This window comes from Diadema setosum, chromosome 8, assembly GCF_964275005.1.
Source record: "Diadema setosum chromosome 8, eeDiaSeto1, whole genome shotgun sequence".
NCBI lineage: Eukaryota > Metazoa > Echinodermata > Echinoidea > Diadematoida > Diadematidae > Diadema > Diadema setosum.
The window spans coordinates 17139691-17155390 of record NC_092692.1 but is presented as its reverse complement, the minus strand read 5'-3'; the positions used below and the strand labels follow the sequence as shown (position 1 = coordinate 17155390).

Here is a 15700-nt window from a genome sequence, read left to right as displayed (position 1 = left end):
CCGCATATTTTGACACCAAATTTGTGACGTCCGGGTACACCGTTTTGAAGTTACGTAATGTTTTGCACATGCATGTCAACCAAAAAACAGCTCAAATTCATGAAAACGTGTGCAAATCCAATGCAAATTGTGTTTTTTGGTTAAATTGATATAAAACAGATTATTTCAACTTTTAACCATTGAAATTAATCAATTCTAGTGTAGATAAGCCTGAAAAAGTGCCTGCAATAAATTTTGGCAAAAAAACAATAGAAAACAAAAGGCTGAAAAAACAATAAAATACATAAGAAATTAACAAAACAATAAAAAACAAAAGAAATTGATTTCGATTGTGCTATTTTTTTACATGAAAATTGTTTGATGTGTCTTGAGGAATTCTGACACAAAAATTTAGCAATCCTCCAGTCTTTTTAATGGAGTTACAGGTGAAAATATGATTTCATGCACAAATTTGCATAATTAATTCATTAAAAATAGAAAGGCAATAATTTTCTATTGTATGACCATGTAATCTTGTAGTTGACATCCAGCTCTATCTTCAGGCAAAATTTCGCAGTGATCGCGCGATCGGCGGCCGAGATCTGAAGGGGGGGTCAAATTGACCCCCCCTCAGTAAAAACTTGGTCTCAAATAGCCCAGTTAGAATAGGGTTAAACAAGCCAGTCTTACACAAATTCTTGAACTCATAAAGAGGAAATAAAAATTTCAAAAGTGAGAAATGTCGTGTAATATTGCAAATATTATCATAAAAACTACTCGGCTTTGACATACAATGTAAGTATAAAAAAAGATATTGTCAGCAGAATTCAACAGCAGCACGCTGATTGTTATTTTCTCTGTCACAAGCTACCAGCCTGCTAACCAAAGGGTGTTAGCACCTTCTGAAAGTATCATTGTATTTGTGCTATTTTTAAAGGTCTTGACCTCAAACCTGAATTCCATTAAACAATGCAGATTTCCTACAATTTCTTGTGGTGTCTGAAAGAGAATCCTTCTTTTGTCTACTGCCAAAAACACATAGTTCATTGTATCTTTCTCTCATATACTTTCTTCTCTCACAGACATAGTAACAGTTTGAATGAGGTGATGAAAATTCTTCGTAAAGTTACTCATGTGGAGGTATGCACTTCTACTACTCCTGTCGTCATGACGATGGGCTTTCATTGCCCTTGGCCTCCGTCCACTCGCCCTCCTTGTCCTTGCGGTAGATCCTGGGCTTGTTGCCGGGAAAGACAGTCTGGGCGGGGTTGGGGTGGTCCAGGACCCAGCGGAGTGCGGCCCTGATGTGATTCTCAAAATAGGGCGGCTCCACATCGGGGGACGTTGACATGTGCTAGATGGAGTAGGAGGAGTAAGGGAAAGGGAGGATGGAATGGGGAATGGATCACATCAATATGGTGGTCCATGAGGGGTTACAGCATGGCACAAGAACATATTAATTTTTTTTGCCCAACATCCTTTAATATGAACATAACATGCAACATTCTAAGCAACATGCCCTCAACTGACAACATGTGAAAGCAAACCTACTGAAAACTGGTTGATGATTTGTATTCTAGGATTAAAGCTCCTTCACTGAGGTCAAATAATCTCTTTGATGTTTCATATCAAGCTTGATATCATTTCATTGCTCTATTTCTACTTACTTTTCCTTTTCTTCACTGCAGATAAGGAAAACTTACATTGGGTCTTGTGCATTTGAAAAAAAGTATATTCTTTCAATGCTCCTTCATTCAACCATACTTTCTCCTTTGTTCCTTGTTTTCCCGCAAAAGTATTGTCAGGTACATAAGCCACATGTTTGTGTTGGTGCATCTGCAGGTAAATTAGTTTCACAACCTTTGAACTGTTTCACAATGTCCATGTTTATTCCCTTTGAAGTTTATTGGAAAGCAGACATTTATCCACATTTCCTTCTCTCACAGTACGTATTCATTTATTTTGCTGGGATGATATTCTGCAGAGGTGCTGTTACAGACACATTTTAGTCTAAAGCAGCTGTTAATCCCTTTCTAAACTTTGACACACTATCCCAAGTTTTTCATTGACAGGATGATATTCTTTCCTACAACTGCTCTAAAGCTTTCATGCTGTACAGTCCAATAAAGACTTTCTCATGAATCAACATTCACTATTTGATAAGTTCATTGAAAATATATATTTAGCAACTGGATATGTGTTTTTCATTCAGCTAATTTATGAGAAATGAATTATTTGAGATGTGAAGTACTGTAAAAGTGGACATTTTTGCGGTGTGGAAATTTTTGTACATTTCACGCAACCAAAAGGTAGCACAAATACAAAGGCACATAAATATCTTTGCATACCGTATGTTCCAGCAATTCATGTCCTGATTCCGTGGATTCTGGGACGAACACTGAACTAGGGTTTTCTATAGCTCAGAGCACCGGGCTAGCAATCCGGAGATCTCGGGTTTGAATCCCAATGTAATCCCATTTTCTTTGCTCATTTTTCCACTAATGAACAAACATGTGAAATTCATCTCACCAGGCTATATGCGAAAAAATTATTCATGCAAAAATATCCACTTTTACAGTAACTTTGATAGCAAAATCTTGAAATAAAAGGAAAGAATCACAGAAATACCCGTCTGATGAAGGAGTCTGGCTGCTGCAGCATGATGGCAGCCTGGGGCCAGGAGGTATAGCTGAATGGAGTGATCATATGGTCGCCAGTCTTGTGGTCGTATATGTTCCTGATCTATCACAGACAACACAAGATACTACTCAGCTTTCACAGACAAGAATATTATATTTCATGATCACATGAAAGAGGAGATACTGCTGATCTGTCATGAACATCTCTCAAATCTTACAATGATTTGTTCACCAACTGGCAACACTCTCTTTCTTGATGGACAAAGATTTTGTGAAACCAGTTCCCAGATTACTGCATACTTTGTGTATCTCTATAACACCACCATAGCCTTTGGATGGGACTGTGGCTGTGGACCACCCGACTGAGTTATCTTTCCTATATGAAGGTTACGTTTTGGGCGTCACTCATTTAATGCCAAAGATATACACCGTGGTAGCTGCTAAGTTACAACTGAGTACGTGAGCACATATGGGCGCTACTTGGGAATAGTTTTAATAAGCATTTGTTCCAACTGCTTTGTTGACAGAGTTCACACTTGGTTCAGAAAGCAGTTTGCAATTTAGAGTTCCTTTATAGTGCATGTCCACATCCATGAAAACATCTTGTTGCATATAAATGTATTTTGGGAGTGCCTCCCATCTGCTCTATCACCACAAAGTTGAGATTCCATGATACAAGTTCTGTTCTAGCCTTACTCACATCATGCTCTCCAAAGAGCGTATACACAGAGCGCAAGGCCTGATCCGGACCCTTGTCAGAGAAGGTGGCCGGGAAGATTTCTCCGCTTCGGACATCAACAGCTGAAAGAACAGAAAAAAATCACAACACAGAATAAGTTAACAGGTGTAGCAGTCTACATTGGGGAAACTGACAGAACAATTCGAGAGTTGTCTTGAGAAATACATTGACTATTAAAGCCTTGGAGACTGATACAGATCAGTAATTGTCAGATATACACAGTCCAGGATAATGACAGCTTCAACTGGAATACTGTCATTACATGTCATCAACTGAGACATTATCATTGTGGCAACTACAGTAGGACAATATTGCATAAACATTCATTTGAAGAGCATAATTTGCTACGACTAAGGACTAGAAAGGCAACACTGCAAGTTGCTGACTATCCTACTGAAAAAAAAAAAAAATCATAAATTAAAGTTAACAATATTCCACTGCGGAGATCATATTCACTATGTACATTTGCGTAGTGGAGACAACATGTCTCAATGATGAATGACAGCATGTCATTCATTTCAAAAATATCACTTGACTTGAGAAATTCATGAAAATAAAAGCACCACAAATGTATTGCTTACACTGCTTCATTGCATCAATACTAACATCTACTTAGACTTGGACAACAGCCAGATCATTGCAGCAATGAAAAACTGGAACATCTGAGACCATGCATCATGAAATCAACACAAAGTCACACCCCTTGATTGAACATGAGGACTCACAAAAGGTGAAATGGGTGAACCAAGTCAATCTTGGGGTTTTCATAATTTCTGAAAGAGCTATTCTTCTTCTACATAATTCCTAAGTTTGGGATAAGAAAATGACTGGGAAAGTGTGTTTTCAGCAGTTTTCTAGAACCTTTTTTTTTTTTTGTTTAGAGTAGTGAGATCAGGTACAGCTTAGAGGCCCCTTTTTGATTTCTTGAAAATCCTTTGCACACTCTTCATTCTCAACTCATATAACTTTTGAAGGGATAACACTGCTGCTTTGAAAGTTGGCATTATAATCATGGACAGAATATGTTAATAGAGCATGGACAATTTCAGATTAATCTGATAATCCCTTCATTGTTGTTGCTCCCCCCCCCCCCCAGTTTACATCCTGTTTTTTGTCCCGTTCATTGCGCAGCTAGCACAGTTTGGTAAAGATTAAGTGCTTGAATAGACATTGTACTTTCAGAGTGTCTTGTCTAGGTTCACACTTTCCAGAGTGTGTGCTTCCTTTCCAATATTTAGATAGGTTAGGAGAGTCCATTTGAATTGAGTTATACATGTGTACATCATTTTAAAGCTTAGAGTCTGCTCTTTCAGAATCTGCCATAAACTGAAAATTCTATGTCTGGCGATGTTTTGTTGGTTTTGTGATGCAGGGTCACATATGGTACCTGAGGTAACTCAATGATTATTCTCAGGTATAACTTAACCAGTGGACACAGGCTTGCCCATATTTGACTTTACCTTGTGAGCAAACATTCTAGGATTGCTGGCACACTAAAGTCATTACATTGTTGTAATGTATGGACCCTAAACTCTTATTTGCTGCAGCATGTTCTACTTTGGCTTTACAAAACATATCAGTATGCAATGACTGAACATCTTCCAAATTCCACTCAAATGCCTGGTACTCCCTCTCATTACAAACCAACTGAAATAAATTGCTGCTGCTATTTCACTCTTTTCCTATTCTTTATCCCTCCATTGTTCCTTTATCTTATTTGATGTTGCCTCCCTATTCATCCTTATCATTCACAGGTTGCCCCCTATGATCCTTGGGATCATCACTGACCCCCCTCTGCCTTTTGTCTGTCCACCCTCTTGCTTTAATCCCCCTCCCTCTACTTGTTGGGCTCCCTGCCCATGACTTCTACCCATCCTTTTGTTTTCTTTGTTCTGTGTCCCTAGCTCTCCCCCGACTGTGCTTGCTGTGAGCAGTCCTGTTGTGATTGCTTTCCCTGCCTCTTTGTCATTTTGCCTCTTACAGAGATTCTTCTAGGATCAAATGCTCAGGCCCCTTTTGACCCCATTCCACTGCAAGTCTGCAAGTCCTAAACTGGACCTGAGCCAGGCCAGCCATTCAGACCTATGAATTGAGATGCTATGGCGGCTTCAACACACCATCTTTACAAACAATCAAACCTGCCAGCCTGCCAAGCCTGCACAAGCCCTCGGCCTTTTACTTCAGGTCAATATATCCATTCTGGTGGCACAAACACATGTAAAAGTATGCTAGTCTATAACATAAGCTTGTTTTTCAGGCCACTGTAAAAGTAGAGATTTTCACAGTGTGGAAATTTTCATGCATTTCATGTGACAAGAAACTGGCATGAAAATGAAAGCACATGATTTTTTGCTTGTTATAAGCAACATTATTTAATGTTTTGATTTGTGGAATTAACAACATGTGAAATTCATCTTACCTGGGCAAGAGCGAAGAATTACTCGCATGAAAATGTTCACTTTTAATTAAGTATTTGATCTAAGTTCAACTGTCAGCCAGAGAACTGAAACACTTTTGAACCTCAATGAGATACTGAACCTGTCTGCCAGTGACCTTAAAGGGATGGTACAGTATTGGTGGAGATGAGAATTGGGCTTTAAACTTTTTGCGAGATACCAAGAAAACACTTATGAAATTGTACGGAGCATACCATTTACAGAGAAATTCAAAGTTTATTTGATGAAAATCGGGTTAGGAATGACTGAAACATCCAAAAACAAAGTAAAACAAAGCAATCGTAATAAAGTGTGGGTCCCACACTTATTAGAATCACTCTGTTTTGGATATCTCAGCCATTTCAAAACCAATTTTTATGAAATAAACATTGAATTCCTCACGGAATTACATGCTCTTTCATATTTCATAAGAGGTTTGTCATTATCTCACCGAAACATGTTGGAAACCTAAAATTAGGTCTCAACCAAAACTATACGATCCCTTTCGACTTTGCATGTAGTGACCATCATTGAGCCTTTTCACTGATGTTCTTTGGATTGACACTTACCAATACCATACACAGTCGGCCAGTGAGTATCATTCTTGACAGCATCATTTAAATCTGGGAAACCAAACAAAAGCCATTCCAACGAATATCAAATTGTTGATCCACTATCTATTCAGACCAACAGAAAGTCATTCAAATCTGAGATTCCATTTTGGCACTATACATAGGATACAGCTGAACGGCATTCAATTCAATCCACACAATATATGATATTGCCAACTGACACTTGACTTTATTTGTTTGTTTGTTTGTTTTTTTCAAAGAAAACTGAATGCCGTTGTTATTCATAACAAGTTTAAACCACACAAGTTCACTACATACTGGTAAATGGTACTTTTGGCTAGACACTACTCCTAAACTTTGTTTTTTGTTGTTGTTTTTTTTTTTGCATCAAATACCATGTGACTATTTCATGTATATGATAATTTTCAATTTGTAAATACAGAATGTTAAATGTTAAACATCCAATAATATCACTCTTTTAACTTCAGAAAACAACAATGGTGAAGTTTTATATTGCTTTGCTTTCCTGCAGTTAGTAGCCTTCTTCAGACAGCCTTTTAAATTGAGCTTATATGATAAAAGCACGCTTAATCTGCATCAGAACAGCATGCGTCCAACATGAAATCAAACTTCCGTCTCATTTGGCAACGAAAACTGAATAAAATTTTGTGAATATCTCCTCTATTGCACACTTTTCCTCTAAATGCCCAGGCACCTTTACATTGCTTTAATATTTACAACCATGATGGTATCAGTATCATAACATCCTGCCATATATTGACATATCTCACTAGTCTATGCTAAAATGAACACATTTCCCTTCAAGACCACTTTCACCTGCACGTCAAAAATTCTCTTTGACAAGTCTGAACACGCTTGGCATATACCATCCACGACTGACCTGACATGCACGCCGTGACAAAGTGAAGATCTTCTGGGCAGTCCTGGAGGATCCCTGTTTGGAAAAGAAATTAAGAGTCATATTGTCTCTAATATTTGGTGACACCTGACACATATGCATGCTTGCTCAACATTCAACATCTGCCAGGTCAGAGCATTGCAGCAAGGTTGGTGAGAGTTCCACAAAATTAGGATTTTACATGTCATCTGCTATAAGAACTGAAGATGCATAGTTTGTTAATTAACAAAGTAAGCATCAGTTTTTATCCAGCTAAAGACTACTGCATGGCAATTTTTATATTACTACTATTACTACTACTACTACTAAACTGCTACTACCACTACTACTACTACTGTACTACTACTACTACTACTACTACTACTACTACTACTACTACTACTACTACTACTACTACTACTAATACTGTACTACTACTACTACTACTACTACTACTACTACTACTACTACTACTACTACTACTACTACTACTTCTACTACTACTATTACTACTACAGGATTTGTACTACTGCTACTACTACTATCACTACTATTACTACTCACACTACTACTACTACTACTATTACTACTACAGGATTTGTACTACTGCTACTACTACTATCACTACTATTACTACCCACACTACTACTACTACTACTACTACTACTACTACTGCTACTACTACTATCACTACTACTACTACCCACACTACTACTACTACTACTACTACTACTACTACTACTACAACAACGACAACTACTACTACTACTAGTACTACTACCACTACTACTAGTACTACTACCACTTTTACTACAAATAATATCATCAACCATTGATTTGTGCCATATCTGTCACATTGCTACTTCTGGCGCTGGTTGTGGAATAAGATGGACTTTACTACATCAGGCAATTCAAAGTATGAACACACTACAATACTTCACACATATCTCAGCTCCATGAAGTATTAGTCATATGAAGGTCTTTTCGGATATTTCACATAGAAAAAGTACATTCACAGATGTGACATTCCCTTACAATGCCGGACTTCAAATGAAAATGTGATTCAATATTTTGATATGATCATACAGATGCAATTCCAAGTCTCATATTATTTCCTGTGTTTGTAAATGCGTATACTCATTCAGTTAGTCATTTTAGTGATTGATATGAAAGGTTTGAAGGAAAAATGCAACAACTGCAGAATCTACATGTATTAACGGGAAAGATTTCTCCAAATAGGAGAAACAACTTACTGAGAACCTGTTTGGATATCCTCACTGACTCCCTCTTCTCATCACAATATCCACCAAAGAGGTGCACCTCCAGCCTTCAAGGGGACAATAGGAGACATAAGATGAACTTCAGTCATTATCACAGAACATCTCGAGAAATATTGCAGTCTCATTGTTCGAGAGCCACGCTTCAGTTTTCACTGGCTGCATGTTCGAAAACAAATAATCATTGTGATAACTGGCGACAGACACTGTAAACACGTTATGCCCCGCGCTTAGCAAGAGCAAGGAGCTTCAAACCAAGGAGCTTCGAAGATCCAGCCTTCAAGGGGACAATATTCGAAGCTCCTTGGCAAGAGAAGGTTAACTGTGACATCTTCTCAATATTTCATGCATCTTGTAATTACTGCTGAATGGCTTGCATTTATGACGAGACAAAAGGAAACACATTGCTGGCAAAAAAAAAAATCAAGATAATGCATTTCCAGCGAAAGTTTATCAACAGTTCTATAATACAGATGATGCACACATCTTTTCATACACCAGTAGGAAAAGTATGCATACAAGAACTATGGAACTTAGTCTAAACCACTCTGAGCACTGTGCTTTGTGGGTTAGTAACCCCATAGATACCTCATGCACAAAATTCCTGACACACTCAGACCTGTGCATCATTTGTATGTTCACAAACTCCTGCCACCAGCTTTCCAAATTAATAGAATCAAAAAAAGAAAAGAAAAAAAAAAGACTGCACTCCCATGTAAAAACAAACAAACAAACAAAAAACCAAACAAACAAACAGACAGACAGACAAACAAACAAACAACAACAATTACAGTCATGTCAAGCACTCCAACTTTTACAGGACATGAAAACAAGAAAGATACACTATGAGGGTCAAGTCCCAGCCCAGCATTATTGTCCTTTGGGAAAGCAATTTTATCCTCATTGTCAAGTCTTTTGGAGACTAAGGCCGTGTTTATGCTTCCCCTTTTCGGGCCAGAACCAGCGTTTTGAAACATGATTAGTGCAAAACGCTGTTGCGTTCATGCTCACTTCGATAGAAACGCTGATTCAAAACGCCGATCCAAAACGCACAAAAAGGTGCGTTTACGATTGGCGTTTCTGACTAATCACGTTTGTCGGGGAAGCATAAACGCAACAGCCTTTCTAAACGCGTTTAGAGTGACGTCATCTAAACGCCTTTCCGGTTCACGTGAAAAAGCACGCGCCCGGCCAGCCAGCTACCCTTGCCTGTGCAGTTTTCCCATGTACTGTGCATACGCATGTCTTTCCCAGCTGCTCTCCTAGGCCAGGCCACCGATCGCAGCGCACGCCCCAATTTGACCTGCCTCTGCGTAGGTCAGCGAAGCAATCGCAAACGCTCTTTCCAAGACTCGAAGAAAGTGAGCATAAACAGTGCTCCCGTGAACGGCGTTTTGAATCAGCGTTTTGCTGATTTTGCTTTCTGCCTTCGCAAATTGAGCATAAACACACCCTTAAAGCAGTCTGTCCAATGTGTAATAGAGCATATTCTCTATGCACATGAATGAAACCACTTTATTTCTCTTGCAAAGAGCAGGGTGAAATCCCAGTGAAGAGGTCAAACTCACACACACAAGCACACAAAAACACCTGACATCTGCAATAATTGAAGGAGGAAGATTATCATGAAGAAAAAAGAAGATGCCAGCTTGGTCACAACCTGCCACATACATAGAGACCATATTATCACAATGTTCATGAAAGCCGGCTTTTGATAGGAGGTACATTTCAGGCACTGACCACACACCTGCCTTCGCTAGATTCCGAGCTCAGCTCATTGATAGCCGTGATGATGTCCCTGATTCCTTGCTCCGTGCCTTGGCCATCCAGGTGTGCGAGTCCCGTCGCCCCGCTATCCGTGTGACGGATGACGATGATGTGGCATGTGGTGGCATCGTCTGACCCAAGGAATCTTACCACATCTAGAGGGGAGAAGATAAACTACTTGGTCGTTATTCACATCACAATAAAAAAAAAAAAATAATAATAAAAAAAAGAAAAAACTATGCTGGGCAGATCACCCAGAACGAAATATGTTGATCCTCACCTGGTGCTTTACTGCATTATAGCTTGATGGCCTCCTGGTAAAAATATTTGGCCACACATCTGCAGATACAGTTGTATGTAAAATTCCTTGAGTCAGAGAGCAATGTCTACTATTAACTCCAGTCCATCCAGTTAGTTTAATTTTTATATCAGAAACAGTATGTAGTCTAGGTATAAAACTATCTCATGCTGAATGGTTTCTCCTCCAGTGGTCTATCACTCTTTGTTAATAAGAGTCACAAAATCATAGCATCTTCCAGCTGATGGGCCTCAATCTACAGGGCCTGTGACAGAAATAAAACGTTCAGCCATGCTCACCTGCACTCTGTACATGAACATGTAGATGTTGCATTCTTTACTGACAAGAGTTGACACAATAATGGCAGTGGCAAAATAAAACAAACAAACAAACAAACAAACAAAACAAACAAAAAACCCAACCAAACAAAAAAACAATCCTACATCCAAATCAGAGAGATTCCACACAGCAATCAGGGAGATATCTGTGTGTTACATGCATTTCAATGGGTGAAAATAATTTCCAAATCAGGGAGACTTTGATATTTTCTTATATTCAGACATGAACAAATTTTGACATTTTCAGGGAGACTCCTGCAGAATCAAGGAGACTTGGCAGCTCTGGGATAGGTAGGTGGGGAAAAAGAAAATAAGCATCTTGTGGAGAACATCTAGACTGATGATGTTATGTGAATTAAATACTCACTGTCATCAGGATGCGTGACCGCAAGCTCTCTCTGATTGACATAGAGGAGGTCGATGGGGGCACAGTGGTGCGCCTGTCTCCTAAAGAACTCTTCAGCAGTGTCCTGGCAAAAGGAAATCATGTGTACTATATAAATATCATCTCACTCTGTGACTAGTGCAGGTGGCAGGATCAAGCAATCTTTAAAGGAAACCAAAACCCAAAGAGAAATGTGGATTGAGTGAAAGCAGCAGCATTAGTAGAACACATGAGTGAAAGTTTGAGGAAAATCGGATAATCGATGCAAAAGTTATGAATTTTTAAAATTTTGGTGTTGGAACCGCTGGATAAGGAGACTACTAGAGGTTATGACGTCATGTGTGGACAACGATATAAAGAAAATATAAAGGGAATTCCACAAAAATTCATTTTTTCATGAAAATTACACATTTCATCAACTTGATACTGACATATGTAAAGGTAGCAATTATTCCCCCTGCTTTCTGAAAGCAGTTAGTCAAGTGCTCTCTCATTTATGCTAGAAAAGTGAATTTTTGTGGAATTCCCTTTATATTTTCTTTAAATCCAACTTAAGTTGTTGATTGAAGGGAGGGGGTTGCTGATCCTGAATTGGGGATTCACTACAAAAGTTTGTTACGGCAAAGTAAAAATTCATGTCCCAAAATAACTTCTCTTATGTATCTTATTTGTTCTGCTATAATGACATTTGGATATTTACAAAAGGACACTGCCGGTTCCAAGTATTTTGTTATAACAGGAGTCACCTGTAGGTCTACTGTGTAGATCACACATTTTTGTTTTCTCTATCTCTATGATAATAAAAAAAAAAAAAAAAAGGGCACAAGACTTTTAGATTTAAAGTCAAAGCCTGCACTCTCGATGTGTCTACAATGTACTTTGACAGAGGTGAAAGAATACACTCATGATGAAAAGGAGATTGGATATGATCTTGCCATTGTTGCCGACCCGCACATGGACTGAAGTGCGTGGGTAACAGACAGGTCAATCATAATGATGGCATTTGCTGGGTGTGATTGAAACAATTAAATGGAGCATAATCTGACTGCGATTAATAATTCTCAAATGGATAGCTTTGCAACCCAGAAGTTGACATAAACTTCCTCATACTACACAATGCGTAAACTTTGGACAATTGAGATTTTTTTCTCTAAACACATCAGAGGAACAGAAATTTTCAACTGGTAGCTCTGCGAACATTTATGAATGGCCAACGTACATGCAAGAGAACCTCATGTGAAGTTAACAATTCTGTCGCGAGATTCCTTACTAACCTTAAACTGTGGGTAAGTCTCAATGAAGGCCAGCATTGATGGCTGCCATTCAAATGGCTCCCCTTCAATTAGGAGAGGCATAGCAATCCAAAGTGGAGATCAGCAGCGGTGATGGAACTTTTGGTCTGTAAGTGCTGGAATGAGTCTAAGGAAATCAATTTTATAGTACAGAATAAATCACAAACATGCCCAGTGGTTGAAGAATTACTCAATATTTGCAGGTGCCACAAAACACATTTTTGGTTCTTTAAAGAAATATCTGGGGGAAAAAATCAGAAAAAATATGGAAAAACGATAACAAACGTCTGAGGGTTCCATCCAGAGATTGTTCCTGTCCAAACAGGGAGGGGGTACTATTGGACTGGCCCCGGCCCCTTTGACTCTTGACAATGGCCCCCCCCCCCCCATTGCATTGTGGGCCCAGTGAGTTAAGTCAATGAACCTTCTAGTTGTTTTGGGTTTTTTTTTTTTTCTAACTGGTAAAGAGAGAATAAGAATTGGGACACATTGAACTGACTGGCAAAGCAAGAGTCAATACAAGTCATGCATCTCAATTTCAATACATTAAACATTGCATTGTCATTGACAATCTTGAATTAAAATTTATGTTGAAACACAATTGACAAGAAGCTAGAACTAAGGACCTATCAACATAGAGTCTAGATCTCTAGAGGTACGTTTTGTAATGTTTAGTCTGGTCATAACTCTACATAGCCCTGTCACTGTCGTGCTTCGCACGGAGTCTGGTCGGGCTAGTCTGGTCATAAAAAGATAAATAAACACAAAGTCGTTTTAAACTAGAGTAGAGACACCACATAACAGATTAACACACTCTTTTACCAAAACCCATCAAACATTTGAAATATCCTAAATAACAAAAAGAATTAAGAGGAGGAGTATGTATGTAACATAATCATAGAAACTAGTAACTATACACACCCCTGTCGCTGTACACAAGCCGTGCCTGGCAGGGCGTCCGCTGGTTGGGCTAAGTAAGATTAAGAAACTAGCTGCAATTCAACAACACTCAACAGCATCTACAATCGAAGCCAACATCGATTTCAATATATGGGGACCCGGAACTGTGTTAAGTTAGTTTACAAAATGAAGGCGAAGTTGTCAATGATTCTCATGATAAAACTACATCACAAATTTTATTCAGGTGTTAAATTTACTTATTTCATACCAATATCATAGACTTACCTAAAACGTAAGCAGCTCCTTTATGCTCGCATGAAACTTACTGTTACTGTCTGCTCACGCCAAATGAATGAATGAAGTTGATTTCTTGCTCGGGTCGATTGCGGTCATTACGGCCTGCAGCAGCAGCAGCTGCTACAAAACTGGCGGCAAGCGAACGTTGAGGGCAGCAAATTATGTCGCTTTGACCAGTGAAAAGGGATCATCCCAGTAAATTTTACTGCATCCCCAAGCTACTCCGTATCCAACCGTACCAAAGATTTTGAAATACATCTGGAAAAATACTGTCAGATGTAATAAGTTATTGTATCAGCAATTAACTAATAATGTGTGGCTGATGCGGATAAACCCGCATTGCAAAAGCAGCGAGAAGTCACCAAATAAGACGTCATGGTTTTCTCCATGCGATATATTATGTTGACAAAGAGATTATCAAATTAAAATAGCTGGCATTTCTCATCATGGTGTTGTGACTCAACCAAAATAGGTCAGCAGCAATGTGACTGTGGATAAATGGAGTTCATTTGACGATTACTACAATGCTAGGGAGAGCAAATTCTCATTGCATCAGCCGCACAGCCAGAACTCAGCAATAGACAACCCTCCCGTTTTCACCCCAACATTTTCGCCTCGCGAGTAAATGCGCCTAGGTATGAGTTCCTTTCATCAGGAAGGTGAGACGAAATCACCTCCATGCTCTCATGCAAGAGATTCAAAAAAAGGATCAAATTGGCAACCGTCGTATAACAACTATAAATAATCAAATGTATTTCTCTGTTGAAAGTACACTGTATACATCCCAACAGTATACCTCATAAAATTTACTCGAAATTCTCAATCGGGAACCTCTCCAAATTGCGTCATCAAAGCGGCTGCTTGCAGTTCTGTCATTGTTTATTGTTTGTTAACGCGTGTGTTCGTCACCAACAAACGAATCATATGGATCGAATTGTTCTATCGAGCTGTAATTAAATGCATTTCAAAACTCGGAATCCTGGTTGTTGCATCATCGGGCAAGTCTCACCCAAGCTTTCTGACGCAGTAAGTAACAATATGATTTTGGTCTATAGGTATGACGTGACCCTGCATCACAAAACCAACAAAAAGTCACCAGACATGGATTTTTAGTTAAGGGCAGATATTGAAAAAGCAGATTCTAAGCTTTAAAATGCGATGTATAACTCAATTCAAATGGACTCTCCTAACCTATCTAAATATTGGAAAGAAAACACACACTCTTGAATGGTGTAAACTGAGAAAAGAGGCTCTGAAGTAAAAGGTCTATTCAAGCGCTTAATCTTTAGAAACCGTGCTGGCTGTGCGATGAAAGGGACAAAAACAGGATGTAAACCAGGGCTCCACACTATCTTTTATTTTTGGTGGCCCAAAGGCAAACATCCGACCTTTGTTGGTGGCCCGATCAGGCCACCAAATTCTTCATTTCTGAAAATTTGGTGGCCCGACTTGCGTTTTTGGTGGCCCCGGGCCACCGGGCCACCGTTAGTGTCAAGCCCTGTTAAACTATCGATATCAACAACAATGAAGAGATTTTTAGATTAAGCTGAAATTGAGCATGCTCAATTAACACATTCTGCCCATAATAAATGCCACCTTTCAAGGTGGTAGCACTATCTATTCAAAAGTTATTAGAGTTGGAAGTGAAGGGTGTGCAAAGGATTTTAAAGAAATGACAAGGGACCGCTAAAAACATACATAATCGCACTACTCTACTAAAAGGGGTTGTAGAAAAACTGCTGCAAACACACTTTCCCATTCGTTTTATGACCCCAAACTTAAGAATAATATAGACGAAGAATAGCACTTCAGAAAGTATGAAAAACTCAAGATTGACTTGGTTGACCCGTTTCACCTTTTTGAGGTCCTCACGCAAAATCAAGG

At 38.9% G+C, this 15700-nt stretch overlaps 1 protein-coding gene across 2 annotated transcripts; it reads right to left on the bottom strand.

Annotated features, from left to right (window-relative positions):
* Window positions 1-1024: 1024 nt before the first annotated feature.
* On the bottom strand, window positions 1025-13908 carry LOC140231963 (protein N-terminal asparagine amidohydrolase-like). 2 transcript variants are annotated; one of them, XM_072312114.1, is made up of 10 exons: window positions 13805-13908; window positions 12602-12735; window positions 11310-11412; window positions 10287-10461; window positions 8516-8589; window positions 7266-7319; window positions 6362-6415; window positions 3319-3419; window positions 2608-2721; window positions 1025-1333 (listed from the first exon to the last, which is right to left on the bottom strand). In XM_072312114.1, the coding sequence occupies exons 2-10, from the start codon at window positions 12680-12682 to the stop codon at window positions 1145-1147; spliced, it is 945 nt and encodes a 314-aa protein (XP_072168215.1). In that variant the 5' UTR covers window positions 12683-12735; window positions 13805-13908; the 3' UTR covers window positions 1025-1144. The 2 variants fall into 2 exon arrangements, with proteins under 2 accessions (XP_072168215.1, XP_072168214.1); XM_072312113.1 differs by having other exon boundaries at window positions 12602-12746; window positions 13805-13892.
* Between the last annotated feature and the right edge of the window lie 1792 nt (window positions 13909-15700).